Below are 24,167 nucleotides of genomic sequence, written 5' to 3' on the forward strand. Positions count from 1 at the left end.
ATTACTACGCTTGGCATGTCACAGCTTAACACCTGACTGAATATCTGAAAAACAAGCACTATAGCCACTTGTTCAGCTGAGCAGCCTCAAGGAATTTTACTCCAATTCCGTTTGTCCTAGATTGATCACTTTTGGGTGACAGATTGACAGCTCTTATGACCCTGTTCCTAAAATATCCAGTTTATTTTGGTATGAGCCGGACATTTCTAGGAGAGTCTAAGTGGGGATGTCATTTCATTACTTTATTCTATTACCTATGTAATTCTTAATAAATAAACAGCAATATGTAAGTACTTCAAGACAAGGTGCACCTGTATGTGTATATACCCAGGCACCTGGCCAACATGACAGTCTATGTAGGAAACAGCACAACACATATTATCTTAGAGGTCAAATGCTATACAAGATGATATTCTGCAGAGTCAGTGATGTATGATTTACTGGCCATCCTCATCAAAGCTTCAAGTTAAATCCTGCCAGATAACAAATTCATGTGCTCTTTCCAATCTCAGATTAGAGAAGCACTATATATTTCTTTGGACCCGTAATAAAATATGGCACCATCTCCTATTACTCCAGTTAAAAGAGAGTTTGGGTGTCAAGCTCAAAACAAATCTTTAACCAGCGTGGCTGATAAATCGAAGTTGAAATACACAGGGGACACATTTGTCTCATTGCCTGTCACACCGCCGGACATGGGGTAAATCAAAAGTTGTAATGGCCTGGCAGCAGTAAATGAAGAGGAGATTATGGAGTAGGGTTTCAAGAGGGCAGACTAGTGGCGACAGAACAGCTGGGATGGGAACAGGACAGTCACCCAAGAAGCCACATGTATGACCAGGACTAAAGCCCTCAGCTGTGGCTTCTTTTAAACACTTGAATAACTCATGAGAAAACAAGACACCAAATACGCTGGTAGGATATTAAAGTTGATATTTTAATGTGTAACTACTTTTGTCTGACACTTAACTGACCTATACTAACTATATGACTTTATGCCTTTCTTAAAATATATGTAATTATAGCACTAGTACAATAATCACACGAGAGCTAATTACGAACACTAAAAGTCTGCCAACAAAGGGAAGAAAAAACAACAACTTTACAACTGCACTAAATACTAATGTTACATTCCAAAACATAGTTACAAATAGTTCATAGCTCAAAACTAAGAATAATGATTACCACATAATGGTGCAGCCACAGGAAATCAGTTGAGAAAGAGTGTCTGTTTACATGTTTACTGACTACACTGATATAGATGGAAACATAATTGTGGAGTCTAACAGTTAATCACAATCAGATCAAATAATCCCAGACAGCTCTAGTAATGGATTAGACAAGTATATAATAACTGTGACAGGCTTTAGTAGGCATTGAGCTTACTGAGCTAAAACAGCAGAAAGCATTGTAAACATAGCTGGCTAAAGGTAAATAGTATTGTCTCTTGTTGATAGCAGCTTATGTTTAGCTCTGATTTATGGCTGCAATGTATTGGAGAGACAGGAAACTGAACCCCACAGACCTGATTGCTCTTGGCAGGAGACGCGTGAGTGTCATACCTCACACCTCATTGACAATCAGCTAAGTGTTGATGCAGGACTAAATGCCTCATGGTGACATGTCACACTATCTACAACGTCACAACATGCACCATTAAAGCTCATACATTAACACTAATTTTCATTTACTAAGAGTAGGGGGGAAAAAAACAAAAAAAATATCCATAGACAACCAAAAGTATAGATCAATAGGTTGTGATGGGATTAGGATAAATTATCATGCCAAAGGCTTAAACAGTAGTTATATGCACGTTGGAAAGACACAGAATCACACTCACACACAAAATAGCATGCAGATTGCTGGGTATTTCATATATTCGAATTGAAAACCTGCACAAAACTTTCTGGGTTACACATGTAACCCTGTTCCCTGAAGGGAACGAGACGTGTGAGCTTTACGCTGTGGGAAGCGCCCTCGTACGTGACCGATATCTGAAGCTTGTGTAACATCATGTCTATTTATAGGCCCGCCGTGATCAGGTGACGTGGCAATTAAGCGTGTTGCGTGATAATAAAAAAACGGCAGCTGTGAACCGTGCAGTCAGCCTCTATTAGCTGAAGCGAAGATGCAATTCACATGCATGCCCCAGTATGACACAGCTACACAACATCTCGTTCCCTTCTCAGGGAACAGGGTTACATGCGTAACCCAGATGTTCCCTTTCAAAGGGAACTCAGTGTTGTGTGAGCTTTACGCTGTGGAAACGAGAATACCCACTCCGTCATACTGAGGGTATGGCCTGTTCAAAAGGTCCGAGCCCGAGGGTCACTGCAAGACACTCGAGAGCAGGTGGGAACGTATATACAGGTTGTAATAGCAAATGAATATGTGCAGCATAGACCACCCCGGCACATACATACTGTAAGGGTACCCCTTTGGACAAAGCCGTCGAGGAGGTGACCCCCCTAGTGGCATGAGCCCTTATGCCCAGAGCCTCATTAGAGATAGAGATTGCTTCCACTATCTAATTAGAGATTAACAAGTTCAACACAGCATCACTCCTATTGTCACCGCTGAAGCAGACCAGCAGCTGCTCTGACTTACGCCACTGGCCGGAGCGGTGGATGTAAGTACAGACAGCCCTTACTGGACACAGTAGGTGCAATTTCACTTGTTCCGATGTGAAGACTGAAAAGCCTGCAACACTACTGGCTGGGCAGTAGATATAGGCACTTTAGGAATATATTCCGAACTAGGATATATAAAAGACTTGGCTAATCCCGAGGCAAAGTCAAGGAAGGAAGGGGCAACAGAGAGAGCTTGTAGATCTCCTACTTGCTTGAGAGACGTCAGGACCAGCAGAAGAGCTACCTTTAGAGTCAGAAGCTTCCCAGAGGCTGACTCTAAGGGCTCAAAAGGGGCACCTGACAGACCTTCCAGGACCACAGAAAGGTCCCGGAAAGGTTTGCGTGGTCTGCAGATGGGCCTCAGCCACCTGACACCATGCATAAACCTCAAAGTTGCCCCACAGAGGCTCCATCAATAGGGGCGTGGGAGGCCGAAATGGCGGCCACATAGACCCTGATTGTAGGAGGAGCCAACCCTGCTGAGAAACGTCCTTGAAAGAACTCCAGGACTGCAGCTATTGTGCAGTTCACTTGGTCTAGCTGACGTTCCTCACACCATGAGACAAAAAGTCGCCACTTGAGCACATACAATTTCCTCGTGGATGGTTCTCTAGTGTTCAACATGGTCTCTACACCCTCAGTCGTGAGACCAGAATCTATGAGCTGTAGCCCCTCAGAGGCCGGACCCACAGTTTCCATAGTTCCGGCCAAGAGTGATAAATCAGCCCTCTTCAGCCTTAGACAGTAGATTCCTGCAATGGAAATCTCCCATGGAGTGCCATCTAGCAGGGATATTATCTCAAGAACCATGTTTGAGCTGGCCAATAAGCTGCTACTAGCAGCAGACGTAGATGGTCTTGGCGAACTCTCGCTAGAACTTGTGGGAGCAGAGCGATTGGGGGGAAAGCATACAGATGTGACCTCGGCCACGTGTACATCATAGCTTCCAGCCCCAGTGGTGCAGGAGGAGTGAGGGCAAACCACAGAGGGCAGTGTGTTGTCTCCTCTTGAGGATGGAGCCTCAGCCCCTGCCTTGATAGGATGTCTGCCCCCACATTCCGCTTGCCCGGAATGTACATTGAATTCACTGACAACTTTCCCTCTGCCCAGAGAAGAATTAGTTGCACCTACCTGAACAGGGGGCGTGAATATAACCCTCCCTGGAGGTTGATATATGAGACCACCACTGTGTTGTCTGTCACAACTAACACATGGTGACCTCTTAATTGAGGAAGAAAGAATTTCAGTGCTAGAAATACGGCCCGCGTTCCTAGGCAATTTATATGCCCTCCAGATGAGGGCCACTCCAAAGACCGCAAGCTGGACAGCTATCTAAGACCACAACCCAGCCCATGAGGGAGGCATCTGTCATTACTGTCTTGCGATAAGGACACACCCCTAGAGTGTGACCAAGGTTAGAAACTGGGGACAACTCCAAATTCTCAGAGCATGTAGCCATTGCTGCTTGACACTGATTACTCTGTGGTTTCGTCCTAGGACAAAACCCCCAATTTTTCAGCCACCACTGAAACGGTCTCATGTGCAATAGGCCCAACTGTATGATGTTGGCTGCTGCTGCCATAAGCCCCAACAGTCTCCCATAGAGACTGGAGGGGATGCCCAGATCCATCTTTATCTTGCTCAATGTTGACAGGATTGACCCTATGCATGTTGCAGATAGAAATGCCCTTATCATAGTAAAATCCTATATAACCACTAGAAAAGATGTGCTCTGCACTGGAGAAAGCACAGTTTTCTTGAGGTTCAACCTGAGCCCCAAGCTCTTCATGTGGGCAAGAACAACATCTCAATGTTGAATCGCCAGTTCTCTGGATCGTGCTAGAATTAACCAGTCATCCAGGTAGTTTAGTACACGGATTCCCTGGAGTCGCAAGGGAGCCAGAATCCATGCACTTTGTGAAGGTGTGAGGGGATAAAACTAGCCTGATTGGAAGAAGGGTAGACAGAACCCATGGAGAAAAAGCATCAGATTTGCGTTACCTTGTGACAGCTCGCTGACCAGAGAACACTGAAAACTTGGGACAGCCTTGGCTTGGGGAGGCCCTATAGTAGTTCTGGGGACTAACTGCCCTAACAACCTCATGTCCCCTGATACGTTAATCCACGGCCCCTCAGGAACACTCCTCTTTTGTCTGCTTGGCTTTTATGACCATTTTCTGATCAGCCCTATTAGCAGGCTGCGACTGTGACTGCCCAGATCCCCTGGCTCTCAGCAGGGCAAGGCGGGCCGACACACTCGCCTTCTGTGACTCCTTCACAATAAGTAGGCCTGCAAAACTGCCATTGCATGCAGTGACCCACAAGCAAGACCCATTGCCACACAGGATTTAGTAATCACTTCAAGCAGATCTTTATATGCTTGAGGGCTGCTTTCCATTTTTAGTACACACCTCTAGCTACTCGGAGTCAGAGAGGAATTTTTTTTGGCTTTCCAAAGCGGAAGGAGGACTCGCAACGCAAGCTCCCAAATCCGGCGGAGAGCCAGACCCAGAAGTGATAAAGCAGAGCTCATCTCCGGCTCCTCTTCCAGATCCATACGAGATCCCCAGGACCTGATCCACAAGGTTCTGAAACCCAACTCCTTTAGCCCGAGAAGAAAGCAAGCAGTGAGCGGAGCTGCCTAATTGTAAGGCGTTCACAATGCACACAGTTAGACCTCTCGAGGGCTGCCCTGGCTTGCTCCATCCCTAGACACTTCACAGAAAGTGTCTCCCCTCCTTGATGAAATGGGAGCAAGGCGTAACACACTTCCTGAATTCTCTCTCACTCATACTTCTCTCTTTCTTTTTTTTTAAGGGACAGAAAAGTAGAGATTTTTCTCCTTTTTTTGGAAAAGATAGAGAAGAAATGATGAGTCTTTTGCGAGCATTACACAAATGACCAACATGCAGTCTCGCTGAAGATAATAGAGGCTGACGGCATGGTTCATAGGTGCTGCTTTTATATTATGCAACGCTCTTAATTGCCACGTCACCTGATCACAGCAGGCCAGTAAATACGCATGATGTCACACCAGCTTCAGATACCAGTCACGCACGAGGGTGGTTCTCACAGCATAAAGCTCATGCAACGTTTTAACATGAACTGATCTTTGTTTCTACCTAAACATGGTTATTTACCACAGTGTTTGTATATGAAAATATATACGTAAGACATGGACTCTACCTTGGTAATCACTAAGACTACTAATATACAGATAACAAATAACAATTAAAAACAAATTTTCACTGAATAAGACATCATGCATAATGTGCATCCTGTAACACTTCCAAACTTTTCTTATACTGTTCATAAACACATCCTAGCCATATCACATGCTCTGCAACACAAACTAATCCTACCTGGTACTGCTATTATAACAAATTCCTTGCCTGGGTCGTCCTCATGAAAAAATCTACAAATTTACACTGAGAAAGTGTTGCCTATCAAACAACAAAGTAAAATGAAACATGTAAAATAAGGTGTGCCAAACTGTGCTCACTGTCAAAAGCCAAAAAGAGCTCAGGATCCTTTCCATGTTACTAAAGCCAAAATAGGAAGAATCTTCTTCTCATTTGGGATTTGCAGTTGAGCTATTTATATTAACATTTTTGTGAGGACACAAGATGGCCTGTGTGGTTTTAAAAAGCAGCTTCTCAGTCAAAAGTATATTAAAAGAAATATTTGTTGTGACATGGTTTATTGGCTAGAACATCACTTTTTTCTGTGGTGTCACCTGGAAAAGCAATTTGGACAATTTGGATTGATGCATCAATTTAAAAGGCAGTGATTAAAATTAATCGAGGCAACAATCATAACCCAATTATTATGCATAATAATTATAACCATTTTTTGATAAATTATTATAAAAAAGGACAGACAATTAGTGTACAAAAACTATCTATTTTTAAAATCTGATACAGGAAGCCTGAAAATAGGATAGCAAGGTGATGTAGCCCATAACTCTGATACTTAAAATAGACCTGTAAAGCATCATTCACAAATGAACAGTAGCTAATTCAGATTGTGAACAAAGCTGGTCACATATCGATTGGTGGGTAATAAGTGAAATCATATTGTAGCAGATTCAGTGATACTGTCAAACATCAAATGGTTGTCTTAAGAATCGAAATCGTACCATATCATATAGTACCTTTCTCTGGACAGTGTAAATAAACATAACAAGAATTTTTATTAAAGTGACATTTTGCTCTGTTATGTTTTAATTTAAGTAACAGGCTGTAAATTCTTAGATCTACTATTTCAGCTCATCAATACATTATTAGAATACAGGACACAAGCTGAAAATATCCAAATAAGGCATGGTTGTGTTTGTGGCCTGGCACTCTGCAGTCTCTCTGCTGGGGTTAAGTGACCATGCAAACTACATGCCTCTTGATGCAGCTGCCTAAGATAGAGACTGAATTCAAACTCTCAACTGATTATGCAGCAAATTTTGTGCAAATATCTCTATGACTGGTGTCTGCAGGGATGGGTGAGAAAGTGAGAGCCAGACTCCAGCTGGGCACTGTTAGGCTGCTGGGCTAGGAAAAGGCGGGAATACATGCCAAGCCTGAGTGGTCCAGCTGGCAGAGTGGGCAGGTGCTAGTGAAGAGCCGAGGGGGACTAGCCAATGCTGCGGAGAGCCTCGGAATCTCAGAGACAGCCACTTAACATTCAAACAGCTTGAGTGTAAGTCACTGAGCCTCCCTCAGTTTGACAATCTGCCTCAATCACACACAGCCGTACACACAGAGTTCAAGAGCTTCTGAGAAAAGTCAAGCTTGGCTCTGATAGTGTTATTTATTTCTGTATGGAATCCAAAGCATGGCGCGACACTGAGCTATGTTTGGGCCATGGTGAATGCTGATTGCAGCACTCACAGATAAAATTTCTTTTAAGCAACTTTATAAATAGGGTTGGGGAATTAAAAGGAGCCTACTGAGAACCTGCAAAGTCAGTTATTTGGCTACTTAAGCTATTGTGGGTCCTCCTGACCTCATAAACAAAACATCGCCTGCTTCAGACTCATCTCATAGTTAGTAACTGTGGCCACGGTAATGATTCTGGGAAGTGGAGGAGCATTATTAAGGAAATAAATTAACCAGAAGTTTATTACTGGGTATGAAGTGTTTGTATAAAGTGGTTATCATGTTAGAGGGAAAAGTTGCCACTTGAGAACAGATCCCAGAAGAATGGAAAAATAAATAATTTGATTTAAAAGTATGCTGCTGTGATCATTTTTGAAATATTTATTTGAAATATTTACATATAAATATATAACAGAACAGGGGTTACATTTATACAGGGCTTACACAGAACAATGACAGGACAACAGCAAGGAGCTTTAAGTTCCTTAAGGGATAATACATGTGCGTTAAAATCATATAATGCACAGTGAAAATCAGTGAAAACTGACGGACAGGATAAAAATAATGGTTAATTTTCGTTAGTTAATTTTATATAAGGATGGTTAGCTCTAGATTTTTGCCAACTCGAAATCATACACAGAGATAAAGTAGTGCAATATGAATACATTTATTTGAAAGAATTATAATAAATAGTTATTAGTGAGCAAGAGAGAGAGATTGTGCGTGAATTACTTGTGTCTGTGCCGCATCCCTAATAATAATGTAGCTGTGAGTTTAACTACTGTAACAGAATGTTACTATGCTTACAGTTGTTTACAGGCAGTGCATTAATTTAAAACAGTGATTAAACTGACTGGAAGTAACTGTGCATTATATGATTTGAACGCACATCTTCCAGCCAATCAGAATCGAGTATTCAGACAGACAACAGTATAATTAAAATTTATAAGAATATGCAATATGTACTACTGAGCTACTTAGCAAACAAAATCAACAGCACAAAGTTGCTGAGCAGTAAGCAAACATTTCTACACATATCAAGCACTTCTCTCAAACGTGCAAGGTATTCAGAGCAGGAGAAATGATGTCTGCGAGATTCTTTCTTGGGGTAACATCACATGCTCACGTATGTTCACACTGTAACACATGCATGTGAAACAGAAGATCAATCTATATAATCAAACAGTGGGTGTTAATATGAGCATGTGATTATTTTCAAGCATAGGTTTCTAACAGGGACATTCCTTTATTTGACTGTTATAGCATGATTAATACATGATTGGCTTTAGGAAGGCTTAAGTCTATAGTGCCACTTCACTGCCTTTCTTGGTTTTTTCCCCACATGCATTTTTTTTTTCCTTTCTTCCTTTACTCTGGGGGACCATTAAGACTTTATTTATTTTATTTTATTCATGTTTTCAGTGTTGTACATTGTATTTAAAGGTTACTATGTGTGAGTGGTGGGTGCAGGACATTGAGAAGACAGTTATTAAGACGGAGTAGTAGACAAGACAAGACTGTAGATGCAATTGGGATATGGTACTTATCATAGAGATGAGATTGGGGGAAAATGTGTGAAGGGTGAGCAGAGAGAAATATTTGAAATGTCAGTTGAGTTAATCAATATGTATAACACCGACTTTGGATTCTGTGAATGTTGTATGCATGTATGTTTAGTTTATTTACGTGTGTTTATTTACGTGAGCATCCTGTTTGAGATGCGTGGTATGGCTTTAATTATGTGGTTGGTCTGTAGAAGCTGTACTGTTGGCTATTGAAAGGTGATTCACTGGTGTATGTAGGTGATCAGTGGTGTTCAAATAGTTACATTTCATAGTTTTATTTGTGATTCAGGCAGAGAGTTTTTCCATTGTTATGATTATTAGGTTTTTCCAATGTGTGATATTAATATTGTTCTTTGAATTCAAATTTGTTAGTATGGTTTTCTTGGTGATGGTTAGCGCTGTAAGGAGTACTATTGTGTTTCCTTTGTAATGTTGATCCCAGATGTATCTCCAAGTAGGCAAAGTGAAGGGGAAAATAGGATGGTGCTATTTAGAAAACAAGATATTTCCTCAGTGATTTGTTTCCAGAAGAGCTTAACTGGTGCGCAATCCCATATGGTATGTATGTAATCATCTGGTTTATTTTCTATACATCCTATGACATGTGTAATGATTCCTATGGATTATTTTGTATTGTATCAGGTGCAGACTAGTGTTATTAGCTATGAGGGACTGCACTGCCTTTCTTTAATTTTATTAGGTCACACTAGTTAATGCTTAGAGAATTCAATGTTTCCCACATATCTGAAATATACTTGGGTGGAGATCAGCAGACTGAAGGGGGGTGGGGGTGAGGGGGCATGTCCTAGTTTGTTTTTATAGATATATTTTACAGATATTGCAGGTATAGCAATTAAGAAAGTCTAAGACTATTTTTTAACACTTACTCTTTTGCATCAACCACTTTTAGTTCTCTCCCCCTCTCACCCATAGGCACTGGAACATCAAGAATGAGGGAGTCGAACCTGCGGTTTGGGTTTATAACGAGTGCTTGTTCATTAGCGTGGAACTCATACTCAATCACCAACAATTAGAACATGGAAATGTTGAAATATATTATGCATCATGCCTGAGGGTGGTGGGTGACTCAGCTCATCAGTTACTGTTGCTCTGCCAAATTAGGAACAAGGAATGTTAATTTCTTGGAAGGAATTAATCAATAAAATGTGTATACTTGGGCAGTCATCAACATACCTGGGGGTAGTGCCAAAGAAATTACTGTGGCATTTACATAGTAGAAGAAAATCCCCAAATGCTTCACAGCTCACACATCACATTGAACTAATTTATCATTATTCTGGTTTGGTGTTATTTACCTCTGAGAGAAAAGCTCGGACATGGTGTCATACATGAGAAATAAATTGAACCACCAGTGCAGACACAGACCAGAAGAACTACCTACAAACCACTTAACATTCATGAACAGTGGCACTTTCAGATCTGTGCTTTGTGGCAAATATATAAATAAAGTCCAATGGTTAAGAACAACAGTCTATTGACTAGAAATAAAATTAACTATTAACTAGAAATTTACCCTTTACAGGAGAATTGACCTTTGTTTTGAGAGCTTTTATGTTAATAATGAGTCAAAGAATTCAACATTCAAACATTCAAAGAATATCAAGCAGTACTGCATGTATCTCTTACCAGCAGTCAAAAATCAGAAGCACATTATCTTACTTGGTGGAATGGGGAGTCAGATACTGCTCAATTTCTCCTCTCCTAACCACCAGGTGCTGTGAATAACAAGTGGATACAACATACAGATATATTCTAACAAGGTCACATAGTGACGTATGGTGTAGTACTCGCTACAACAACCACCAGCACACATCATTCCCTTTCTCATTCTCACTGTGTGCATTTCAGACTACATGAAAATGGCATGGGGCTATCTGCTTAACACAGGTTTCCAAACTAGGGGTTGTGACCCCATGTGGGGTCTCCTGAATTACAAATGGGGTAGTGAGTATTGCAATCTCCTCTTTGGCCTTATTAATTTGTTTTATAAATTAATATTACAAATGTCACTATCTATGAAGATGAATTTTGTGTGCAACTATTCTGAAATGTAACTGTGAGTGGCAGCTAAACAAGCAATATTTCAATTAAAAGTGAACTTGCTGTTGTAGTCTTTTTCACTACCCTAACACATGGAATTCTTGTTGGAGATAAGGAATAAAATGTTCAAATTTCTCTATCCATCTACTGCCACTAGTTCCTTGAAAACATCCAGTGACTCTGACAGCAGAACAACAGAAGTCAAGAAAACAAAACACAAAAATATGCCAAAACATTTATTGAAAGAACTAAATAGTAAATCTGATATACGGAAGATGTAATGTGGTCAAGGTTTGGGATTATTTGACCAAATGGTTGGGAACCCCTGGCTTAATAGCTTGTGACCACAGCCTGAGCTGCAGGTAACCTGCTGTGTAGGTGGAAATAGCCTCCTCTCATTCCTTTCTACTTCAATAGTTCAATAGTTATGTACCGTGCTCATTATTATGTAATGTTTTGGGAAGGAATGTGGCTTGGGGAGCTGGATACATAACATCTGATGTCCTGAAGATATTTTAAAATGCATTTTGGTACACTTCAACCTGCATGTTTATGTGGATGATCCCAATACAGATGTAGTACCAATACTTCCCTGCTTTTTCATACATGATTTACTTAGCTAGATTTTAAAGATCCCGACTAAATAACCCTTTTAACAAAAACTGTCACCTAAAATATATATATAAATAAATACAAATTAATGGTGTTAATTAAATGTTTAAGTCACGCTGCCCTGATCAAAAAATACTATTCTGGATAAAAATGTACTGAATCTATTTTTTTTTTTTTTTTTTTTTTACATAAACAAAACATAATATAATCAAATAAAGGTTAAAGCCCTATTAGCAACACTAACAATATTATTGTGTTCATATAAAAAAAAAATGTGGAGATACACAAGATAAGAAATATTTGACCTTGTCCATGAAGAAGTGCCCTTTCCCATTCCATGACAGAATATAAATAGGAGCTAATATAAAGATAAGACTGTTATAAATCCTTTGAGCCTCCTTTAAACATGCTAATTTATCTGCATCCAAGCATGAAAGGCAGAGAGGACACACTCCTTACCAGGCATTAAGAGTAAGCCAGGTTACGCGTTAGAGCTGACAGACATCTGTGCCGCCAGGCAGCAATCTCCACTTCCCCTTCTTCCTCTTCAGCCTTCAGCCCAGGAAGACTCTGAGATTTTCAGCGTTAAACTGGTAGGTTTCTGGAGGCAGAAGAGGGGAGAAAGTAAGCCCCCGCTCCAGAGCGCAAGTCCTGTGGTTTGAGCTATTTTCAGATGGAGACATGCATGTCTGGAGGCTTGAAAGTTACTCCGTGCCTCAGGAAGGGAAACTGACAACACTTAAAGTGCACAGAAGGAGGACAAACATCTGAGCTCGGCTGGGGCCTCAGCACGCCACATGCTGTGTACGAGCTGAAAACACTAATGCTAACTGGCAAGTTAGCCAAAATCAATTACTGTCTCTGAAGTGTTACAGTTTCCCCTAAGCCAAAAAAAAGTATGCTTTTTCTTTTTTCTTTTTCTGATCACATTATCTAGTAGTTTAACCTCTGAGGAAGCAAACATGGAAAAGCATGTAACATAAATATAGATATGAAAAAAGCAAACAAAGTCAAGGGCTCACACTTGGAAAAACAACCTCGGGAGAAACCGTGTTTAGCTCTGGTGAAAACCTCTGGTTTTTGCTTGGAAAGTTTGTTTGTGATGACAGTTCTCATTTATCATGTAAGCAACAACCTTCAGTCAAAGGAGATTCCATTATGCAACAATTTCAAAACAATTTATGATGCTACTTAAATACGTTCGTTACACCTGCATTATTACATAGATTTGACATGAATTCCAGATGTTTGCAGAGGAATGTTGAACAAAATGATGAGAAGAAAAAAAAAGCAAGTGCACACACACTCCTTCAGGAATATGTCTAAACGCATGAACATGTGCATCAAACTACCATTTTGAATCGATCCTCATAACAAGGTGCATGACGTCGTATTTAGCCGCTTGTAGCACAAGAAAGAAAACTATTTACACTCGAGATCAGTCACCTGGAAACCTAATAGACAGAAGGTTTAGGAAGCATCACCCAGGAGCTCAGAAATGCAGCATGTCTGAAGGTGTCAGCACAAACCTGAGCCAAAGAAAACCACCCCGCAAACCTAACATCACTCATATTCTCATACCAGAGATGGCTGCAGTGTTACGCCAGACCAACCCTTAAAACTGATACTGATAGGCTCTGATACGCATCTATGCCTCTTTCCAAAAATGGACATGCACAGATGATACATGAAGAACATTAGTTTCGTTTGGTTGCTCAAAAAGCGACAAGGTCAATAAACATATGCTAGATGCAACCCGATATGATTATGGCATTTAAAATATTAACCCTGTTATCAAATATATTGATGGCTACAATAAAAACCACAATGTTTCCTAAAAAAGGCTCATTTGTGTTGCATCACTACATTAACTTCATATGTTCTCCCAAAACATCTGCTGCTGTTTATTCAGATTTGCATTTTGTCAGTGAATCGCACATTGTGTCTCCTCTTACACGTCACTTTTTAAACTTTTACAATACTGCAATTACAGCTATGTGCTTTAGAAAGTAAAACATTTTTATGGCTTTGAAACGTGCCTAATTTTGTTTTAATGGTCTCAAAGGTCTCATCAGATTTACATGCATCCAAGGTCAAAAAACACTATAACGTTCTCATAATTTAAATTTCAGAATTACCTTTTTTCCCCTAGTGTCAAAAACGACTCGTTCTAAAGGATTCATTCTAATCTCCTCGTTTCAGAGAGCATACTCTGCTCTGATTGGTCAGATGTTCCAGTCTGTTGAGATTGGTATACTGTTGTGAGCGTTTTTTAAAAAGGAAACGCCCACTACCATAACGAGTTTCAGCTCCGTCTGTTCGCGAACAGCCAATGAAGACCAGAGGCTAGGCTTTTTGTTACTAACCTATATAGGTTTGTACAGGAAGTAAGTCTGGAATTACTAACGACTCGTTTCAGCTGTTCAGAATCGATTCCTTCTTTTGGGAGTCAATAACTCCGTTTGTCGTGCGCTTTGATTTTTGAAACTTTGCAGATGTTTTACATTTACAAACAGCTGTATTACACACCACATGAAAGGTAATATTTGAAAAAACATAACAGGTGCACTTTAAGAAAACAAAAACTGCTTTGCTTTTTAAGTGTAAACACATTTATTATTATTAATTCTCACTGTGGGAACAAACTAAAAAAAATTAATTTACTAAACTGCCTATTGAGCACAATGAAAATTTTCTTTGAAAATAACGAATAGAGATTTTGCATGCTTTTATTTAAATGCAAAAACAAATGTCTTACATTGGTTACAATGTCTTACAGTGTTAGAGCACTTTGGTAGCCACAGGTTCACATTATTTATTCATTTATCTTCAGTTACAACTATCCAGTATCCAGGTTGGGGTTACAGTGAATGCTAGTCCCGTCCGGGTTTGTGCAAATCGCAGAAATTAGTGTAAAATCAAGCAAATGCCATAATATTTTGAGGAGCCTGATTTTTTTTTCAAAATTACCACAGGTAATTTTGGTCATTTGACGTCATCACAACGCGCATTCATTTTCAAGTGCGTCAAACATGAGCACAGCTAAAAGCTCTCATTTACCACCAGACATCACTGCAAACGACCGCGCAAAAGTTTTGTGCAAGAGCAACTTCACCAATTCAAGTAGTTTTCCGGCAAAAAAGGCACAAAGAACTCGAAAAATGCACACAAAACCTCGACAAAATGCTGTACGGACTGGAATCCGGAGGCCATTCCTTGAATCACTGGGCATGAAGCAGAAGGAATACACCCTGCATCACCCAGTCCATCACATTCACACCCACACACTCTCTCTCTCTGTTACACCTAGGGCAATTTAGAGAAACGAATCCACCGGTATGTTTTTGAGAGGGGAAGAATTCGGAGAACTGGAGGAAACCCACACAGTCACAGGGAGAACAGGGTTCCCATCATTGACTATTAAAATGCTTTTCTCTTCTGTTAACTTTTGCTACAATTTTTAATTTTATTTTTGCCATCCATCCATTTTCCAGACCAATTATCCTACACAGGGTCACAGGGAGCCTGGAGACAATTTTCAGGGAACTCTGGGAACAAGGCAGGGGACACCCTGGACGGAGCAACAACCCATCGCAGGGCACAATCGCACCCATTCACACACTACGGGCAATTGCCAATCAGCCTACAATGCATGTCTTTGGACTGGGGGCGGAAATCGGCATACCCAGAGGAAATCCCTGAAGCACAGCATGAACCCGGAAAACAGGGGACGTCCCCCGGACGTTGCGAACGTCTACTTAGGTCCGGTTTATAACGTTCGCTGGCGGACATTCCAAGGACATCAGAGGATATCAAATCATAACACTACTGAATGTGTTTATTTCAGCGAAAGTCCCCTAAGCGTCCCGAATGGCCGATGGGCGTCCTGTGAACATCCCCTTGAACGTCTGTAGGACCTCAAGGGGACCCTACACATGGATGTTCGGAGGACTTTCGTAGAGGCCATTTAGGGAAGGTCCTGAGGACCTTTTTTTGTCAGCTGAGACCATGGTTCACTATTAACATGCATTTCTCTTCTGTTAACTTTTTCTGGCAGTTTTCTTTGTTTTTATGTTGTTATGAACTCCGTCAGCTGTCACTGCAGCTCACTCGTGACGTCACGCAGCTGCATGACTGTATCATTACCTTCGAGTTTGATGCTGGAGCTTTAAAGACTCCTGTACCTGCAGTAAGCCGGATGAACTACACGGTGTGTTACACATTAATGACAGCTGCTCAGCAACCGTCTGTTGGTTAATGTTTAAACAACCGCCTGCTGGAGTTCAACACAAATATCCAGTCTGGATAAAACCGAACGCGCTGTTGAAATTGTCCTGTGTCAATAATTCACTTTGTTTGTGTTGACATTATTCACATGCATTATGCGTTATGCGCATAGCCAGGTGTGCATGATTCGTTTTTACCTACCTTAAACAAGCTGTGTAGCCAAAGAAAATGAGCCTGAATAACCCCACAGGTCCATATCCTCCAGGCAGACACACATAAAAAGACGCAAATACAGACAGCGTCGCGCGCATATGTAACTAGAACTCAACACGTTTACGGACAAGTGAGGGTGCTGGAGCTAACAGCTAACCGACTACAGCGCTCCGAACCATCCTTCTCCTGATTAGTATTCAGTCTCCCGCGTGTTTTCCTGCTGAGAAGCAGAAACGAGCATCAGCGAGGCGGCATGGCGACCCCGCCTGGCTTTAACGCTACTCAAGAACCTTCTCATTGGTGTGAAGAGGATCCTGGTTGCCATAGAGACGTCCAACAGCGCACTTGGCTTGTCGCGCGCTCGAAGATGGCGCAGGACACCGCACACAGGAATGCGTACTGGAGACTAGCCTACTAAGCAGTATGCCAAAATACTACTTATTCGAGGGTTTTGCTAGAGCTATGCTGTTTAGTACGGTAGTAAGTTTCTATAAATTGTTAAAATGTATTATAGACTACATGAGAGGGCTTTAATATTGACGAGATCCCCCCCCCCCCAAGAAAATAGTTTATTTGTTTGTTTGTTTGTTTGTTTACCCTAAAATTCCGAAGATTCTTGTTTTATTTTTTTTTCTCCTGCGTAAAATGTATAGCAATAAACATTTTCAGACTAAATACAAGCAACTACTTGTCCTATCCAAAGTAATCAATGATTGTCTAATGACTTAAGTGTTAATGAGGAAAATTAATGCTCTTTAGTACACTGTTGTGTATAAGAGGACTTATACACTGTGGGGGAAAAAATCTATAAACAGATATGTTTGATTGATATACATAGATGGAAAAAATAAATAATTGTACGTACAATAAAATTACAGGACCTCTCTCTCTATATATATACATATAATAGCTCAAATTGATTTTAGATTATAAGAAGGAGTTCCTTGTTTGTTGATGCATGCATGTATGCATGCATGTACATGTGTATTATTATTTGTATATTATATGTGGATTAGAGAAATGCATGTGTTGGTCTTAACACACCAGATGAGTTGCTTTGGACCAGATTTGGGAATGAAGCACTGAGTATGGCTTGGTTTACACAGCTTTTGGGATTTTGGAATCCCAAGCGCCTTCTGAAGCGCTGTATAGTGTTTTGAGCGTATAAAGAGCACAAGTGTGTATGGGGACACAGGATAAATGGGAACTAGTTTTGTTATTGTACTTTTGATGAAAAGTGACTTTCTAGACATAAAATGTAACTTTTTTCACCTTATCACACTTTAACATAGAGAGAGAGATCTTCCTGACAGATGAATATATTCCATAGAAGAATTTCCACCTTGGTGGATGATAAAGTTCAGTCAATAAATCAATCAATCAATCAATCAATCAGTATAATTGTGAGCTGTGTTTAGGGCAATTTCTGCATGAGCAATGGCTTCTAAAATGATCTCAAGCCAATTTATACCTGTCTGGCTTTGTGTTTGTGCCCAGAAACAGCAATATGTAAATGCAGTACAGCATTCCAGTCCTCACTTCACATTTATGCTATCTATTCTTCATTTTTATCTTATATGAGTTATTCAACAAATAACTGTGGTATAAAAACTTAAAATTGTTTTTACCGTTGTGTTCGAAAATGCTCTACCTAACATTTCTAATATCATTGTTCCAATTTTGTTCCTGCATCAAAAGCCATAGCAAATATTAATGTAAATGCAAGCAACTTAACCCATTTACAGTCAGGAATGGTTGTCTAATGACTTGTTATTGATGAAAATGACTAGCAAGTAGATCTAGATTTATAAATTTGGTAAGTGTTGTGCTTTTATATCCAAGAGAACTTATACAAACCTAATGTTTTTTATTACAATGTTTTTCCTTCATCAAAATTGATATTAAATATTAATAGGCTAAACACAAGTAACTACTTGGTTCATCCAAACTAATGAATGATTGTTTGATGACTGATGAAAAAAAATTAATTCTGATATGATAAACCCTATAAAGTTTACAGAGACCATGCATGTGATCACATGTGAAAAATGAAACCACGAACAGTCACGAACTGTTTATGGAACAGTCTTCCAATTAGTGTTCGGGACTCAGACACAGTCTCAGTGTTTAAGTCTAGGCTTAAAACGTATTTGTTTACTCAAGCCTACCCTGACTAGATTCTGTTCTACTACTTCGCAGTCATAATAATCTTTTTTTCTCCCTCTCTCCTTTCGCCGAGCCCCACACGAATTTATGGAGATCCTTTCTGCCTCTGGATGGAGCTCAAATCTTCTCTAATTCCAGACTGCTGGGACTACGGCTGCTCCTAAGGCCATACAGACTTCATATAAATCCATAATGAAATTTTTCACACTAACTGTTGTTACCCAGATGAGGATGGGTTCCCTTCTGAGTTGGGTTCCTCTCAAGGTTTCTTCCTCTTAAAACATCTTAGGGAATTTTTCCTTGCCACCGTCGCCACTCAGTGGCTTGCTCAGTTGGGATAAATTCACACCTTTAATATCTGTATACCATGTTGATATTTCTGTAAAGCTGCTTTGAGACAATGTCAATTGTAAAAAGCGCTATACAAATAAAATTTAATTGAATTGAAACCACCACGCCTGACGTGTGAAAAAACAAAAACTACATGTGCAGTGCTCGCCACTATTATTAGCATCTTTGGTAAATATGAGCAAAGAAGGCTGTGAAAAATTGCCTTTATTATTTAACCTTTTGAGTCCACAAGCATGGACCTGGAAATTTGAAGGATCTGGAGAGATTCTATATGGAGGAATGGTCTCCGATCCCTTGCCATGTATTCTCCAACCGCATCAGGCATTATAGGAGAAGACTCAGAGCTGTTATCTTGGCAAAGGGACATAGAACAAAGTATTGACTAAAAAGGATGCCAATAATTGTTGCACACCTATATTTAACAAATATTTTTTATATATATAAACCTGTATTGTTGTTTGCAATTGCTTGATATCCATGAGAGCAGAGTTTGTGAAAAATATTTAACAAAATATCAAAAGGTTAAACAATAAAGACATTTTTTCACAGCCTTTTTTGCTCATATTTTCCAAGAGTGCCAATATTAGTGGAGGGCACTGTATGTGAAAAGACATGTGAGATGTCTAAATCCCATCTTTAAAATGTACATGTAAAGCATGAGATTATTAACATGTGAAGTTTATGTGACGTTTCTGTAAGAGTTAACATATTATATCAGAAGCACTCCTATTACATACTTAGACCTAGGCGTAATGCCAAATACGGAACGTTTGTGTTTTTAAGGTTAAACATTAATTCTTTGTACACTTTGTCACATGTGCAATATACAAATCATGATATATGAAAGGCACATAAGTGGATAGCGTTAGCTTACTATGAACACCATCTAAATACAATGTGTACAGAATTTCACCAAGGAGCACTCTGGGCCTGATAAATTCATATCTAAATTTAACAGAACTGTCAACAACCCTTTACTACATGTACTACCAAAGAGGGGCATAATTATATCTTAGACACAGAGCCACAATTGATAAGAAGACTAGACACTGCTGATAAGAAAACTAAGTGGTGGATAATGGCCAGTATTAGAAACACACTTGTTTACATTTAAAGGTTTGCATAACAAAGTTTAAAAGCTGAGATTGACCTCATGTATGTATTTCACCTGCTTCAATCAGTCCTCAATGTAGTTATGCATAGTAACTAATTTATATTATTCAGTTGCTGAAACTAATAGGAAAGGTATGTGGTTACAAGAGTAAGGAATGCAAGTCTCACCAACCAACAGGTCCTGTGAGTTTAAGCGGTTAACCATCAAAATAGTTATTTCCCCAAAGCAGAGCATGTTTACTTAGTGTTCAGAATTCAGCTCAAAAGCTTTATTCAGCTCTTTAAGATCATAGGAATGCCATCCGTTAATCTGGTTCAAAGGAAATATTTGTTCTCTTTTTAGGATTTCCTGCCAAGCACAAACAACTGGCAGAGACTAATAGGCCAACTCAGTAGCCTTATGTAATATATAAAGAGATAAACAGAGATATTTTGATCCAGCTGTAGGTGGAGTAAACCTCAGTATTATACACACTGTCAAAGTATTATTTGTGTGCAGCTCATGACATTATTATGTGAATAACACCATGACTGTTATAGCCAAATATAGAGTACTACCAGCACTATGTATAGTATGCTTTTATTATTTTTTGCATGATGCCCTACATTTGTTCTATCCAATTGAGACATACTACTTAATGATGTCCTGAAATAACCCACAAACGAGTCAAACTATTAGAGATACATTTAACTGATTGACCGAGTTTAATGTTGCCACAAAACGTAATGGCCAATTACAGAGGACTCTGACTCAGGAGGGCTTTTGTCCAGCGCAGTTTCCCTGGTCTAACAGACCTGCTGAAACTAGTAATTAATTGGTCAATCAGGTGTCTTTAAACAGGGAAATTGTGCAGGACTGTGTTGTCTTTTAGGTACTGGAATCCATCCTGTCCTTGAATTCTAGAAGAACAGTCAGGGAAATGTCCATTGAACCAAATTCTTTTAGCAGTTTCAGCTTTAAAGAGATTTTTTTGTCCTTATATTTTTTGGAATGACACAGATACATAGAGCACATTCTTAATATTTCAATCTGTTCTGAAACAGACACTATGGAATGAAACACATTAAAGTTCACTTTCACCATGTCTACAGGCTACCAAAACTACAATATCAGCCAACATGTCCAACAGGATTCCTTTCATTGTTCTTTGGAGTACATAGTAAGAAAAGGATCTCTGATGAGAGGTGTAGGAAACCATTGCTACCCTGACCCGATGAAGGCCTGTCGCTCCTGATCGCTGGGGGACCCCCAAAAGGATAGGTTTACCTGAGGACAGAGAAGTCTCTGTTCACTAAAGAGGTGGCTTCCATGCCATTCTTCTTTTATATTTTCCCACTAACACACCCACTTTGTCGAAACTGGAATTTACTTGAGTACAATGACACAGGAGACAATCACGGTTGCTCTGGAGCCACAGGCTGGGAAAAACAGGTCATATTTGTCCATACTCCTTTTGCACAATGGTCACAAAGGCACACCAAGCCCTGGAGTTAACAGGAAACTAGACCAAGTGAATTTGTAACTGTATCCAGGTAGGCTATTGAGTTTCACAAACATTATTAGTTGTCAAATGGGTATTAGTATGTTCTTGCAACTGCACAAATTGCTGAAGACATGTGTGACCCTAATGTGAATTTTACCTGCAGAGTATAGCACAATGGAAATCTATAGTACATAGTACTACAGTATCTACATAGTATTTCCATTTAAAATATACTCAAAATAAATATAAGACATATTTTCAATTAAAAAGAAATGATATCCAGAGGTCGGAGTGCACATAGTTTTGTGTTCTGTACATTTTTTTATTTATCAGTTCAGCCAGGGTAAATAATCAGGTTAATGGCTTGTCAACATGCTTGGGATTTGTCAATGTGGCATAAATAAAACCTCTGTTTCACATGTTCCGTGAATGAGATGAAACAGTGAGCAGTTCCCTGGAATGCTATTCAAGGAACACTAAGTTGAGGGGGGGGGGGGGGGGGGGGGGGGGGCTCACTTTAGAGCTGGATAAAACACACAGGATATGTGGCTAATACACAGAGGTAGCCTTGTTCCTTATAAATTAGTGCTTCTTAATAGTGATCTACTGCTTTGGTAGAGTATAGCTTTTTCGGTGCAGATAATAATTTCAATAAATGTATAATGCCCTAATGTAAACCATAAAATCCATAGGTCACAATGTTTGGTATCAGACCATTCCAAACCTAAGTTAATTATTAAATTGGCTGATTCAGTTCAGATAGTTTCACAAAGAGAAGGTATATAGTTACTGTGGACTACACCTGCACACAAAAGCAACTCACAATTCTAGCAACTCACAATTTACCTGGTCTTATAGAGGAAATGCTGTCTAGCCCGGCATTAGTAGCCCAGTAATATGTCACAACATCACAACATCTCACATTCTCTCTATATTTCATCTGTATACACTCACAACAGCCTGCCTGTGAACAGCAATTTACATCATGCTGGTAGAATGATATATGAAAGTCATATATCACAAAAACATACATTATTCAGTACTCACACATTAAGTCAGTTCACATATCACCAGACGTTAACAGTCAGCAGATAATTATACTATGGTTTATTGATGACTACACTTGACTCACACCCATTAACCAGAACTTATTTAAAGACGTATTGGATTCCAGTGTAAGATTAAACTTGGCACAGGGAATGAGAACCTTTGAATGATAGTCACTTTGAAATGTAAATCAAGTTGCCCAGAAATATAAATGTTAAAAACACAGCTGTCTATATAAGACTAATGTATAAGTCAAAGTGCCAAATGACTTATACAACATTTAAATGTGCCACCAAGTGATGTTGTATCATGCAGTCCTTTAAGTTTTAAACTGAACAATAATTCAGAAATTACAAAGCCATTATGTGGCCCTGTGTCTGGATATAGGCAACAGCATTTAGAGTACACTGAATATCTTAATGAACATTGTGCTGATTGTGTTTACATTTTTCATTTATATGTTTACATTTCTATATTTCAATTTGATGTTTTATTAACTTGTATCCAAGCCATAGTTTTTTTTTTTTAAAAACAAGCAATATAAGTAATTCTTATTGATTCCTATTAAATTTACAATCTTTTTTTTTTTTCTAAATGAAGTCTACTATCTTAACTATCTTTAACTTTGTAGCCATTTTATTAAACTGTTGTGCTTCTTGTGAAAAATTGTGGAGAATTACAATTAAGTAATTCAGATTATTAGAATGCTTAATTATATAATTAATTAATAGAAATAATACAATTACAAGGGGAAAAAATCAAATAACTGATAAATCCCACATGTTTACACTTACCTTCATATGAAGGCATTCTGTCTGTGTATTATCATTAAGGGCTGTTAGTTCTGGCACAGGGACACACAAATGAACACAAACCCAAAGTCACTGATAAATCCAAAGCCCTCTGGTTATCTTCTCTGCATAGGGAATCATATCGGCCCCTTCTGCTGCTATCCCAAACACGTGTCTGTCACCCCAAGTGCTCTTTTGCCAGCTATCCAAACTGAGATGCCTGCTTGTCTTCTCCTTTTCACCGTGTCACTGGAATCTATCTCCTTTGTGTTTAACCTTCAGCTGAGGACAAAGCTCCCAGAAGCGTTCACACAGACCTAATTGCCCATTGCTGCTCTATGATGCTGCGTTCTGACTCAGATTGGAGTGCAAGCAGGAGATGAGTTGGTTTTCAGCTATGAGGAGCATCGTATACAATGCAGCATCAGACAGAGCCTTCCAACAAATGGAACAAACATGCTCTTTGTGTCTCACGTTATACAAATACGATAAGCTGTCTGGGATTAGCACAGCTGTCGACCAATCAGAGCTGAGAGGCAGTGGGGTAGGCTGGGTAATCGGTATTAAATCAAAGCAGGCTGACTGAATATATCAGTGAAGGTTATAACTGCTCAGTGTGTGCAAGTAGGAATAATCCATTTTACTAGCACTATACTTCAAAACCATTCATTCTTCCCAATTACCATGGAGGTTCACCAGAACTATTAGTTTGCTTTCACAGTAACATTTTAGTCAGTTGTGATGTGACTGGTAAGCTATGAACTGTACAGTATGTATTAAAAATGAACACCACTGATGAATATTCAGTGCAACACAAACTAATCAGAATGAGACGAATTTACAGAAATTACACTATGGATTAATGAATATTTTCCTTACTAAAATAATGTGTCCTCACCAAACTGTATACACAGTACTAAAAAAGAAATAAAAAAGAAACAAAAACCAAATACAAGTATGATCAGAAATCTATTCATGTATAATATATCATGTTGGCTTGAGGGCAGTTAAGCTCATCTGATTCATTTGGATTACA

The 24,167-nt window shown here is 39.4% G+C and overlaps 1 protein-coding gene and 1 long non-coding RNA gene across 24 annotated transcripts in view; one reads left to right on the plus strand and one right to left on the minus strand.

The window, feature by feature from the left end:
- sorbs2b (sorbin and SH3 domain containing 2b) overlaps nucleotides 1-23,576 on the minus strand; it is a 59,057-nt gene extending 35,481 nt beyond the window's left edge. For 3 of the 23 annotated variants that reach the window (XR_008396827.1, XM_053681982.1, XM_053681980.1), the window contains exons 1-2: nucleotides 16,168-16,594; nucleotides 12,199-12,340 (exon numbers count right to left, since the gene is read on the minus strand). Coding sequence is in view for 15 of the 23 variants with exons in the window: in XM_053681982.1 (XP_053537957.1) it covers nucleotides 12,199-12,205 (7 nt within the window). In the remaining 8 variants the exon portion in view is untranslated. Of the gene's footprint in view, nucleotides 1-10,713; nucleotides 10,803-12,198; nucleotides 12,341-16,167; nucleotides 16,596-19,977; nucleotides 20,091-23,134 lie in introns of those variants that run through there. The other 20 variants (XM_053681984.1, XM_053681981.1, XM_053681979.1 and 17 more) reach the window with 16 other exon arrangements.
- LOC128633443 (uncharacterized) lies at nucleotides 16,519-18,794 on the plus strand. The gene is made up of 2 exons (XR_008396828.1): nucleotides 16,519-16,659; nucleotides 18,419-18,794. It is a non-coding gene; the product is annotated as an uncharacterized LOC128633443 (long non-coding RNA).
- Nucleotides 23,577-24,167: the final 591 nt, after the last annotated feature.

Source organism: Ictalurus punctatus, chromosome 8 (assembly GCF_001660625.3).
Source record: "Ictalurus punctatus breed USDA103 chromosome 8, Coco_2.0, whole genome shotgun sequence".
In the NCBI taxonomy this organism is placed as follows: Eukaryota; Metazoa; Chordata; class Actinopteri; order Siluriformes; family Ictaluridae; genus Ictalurus; species Ictalurus punctatus.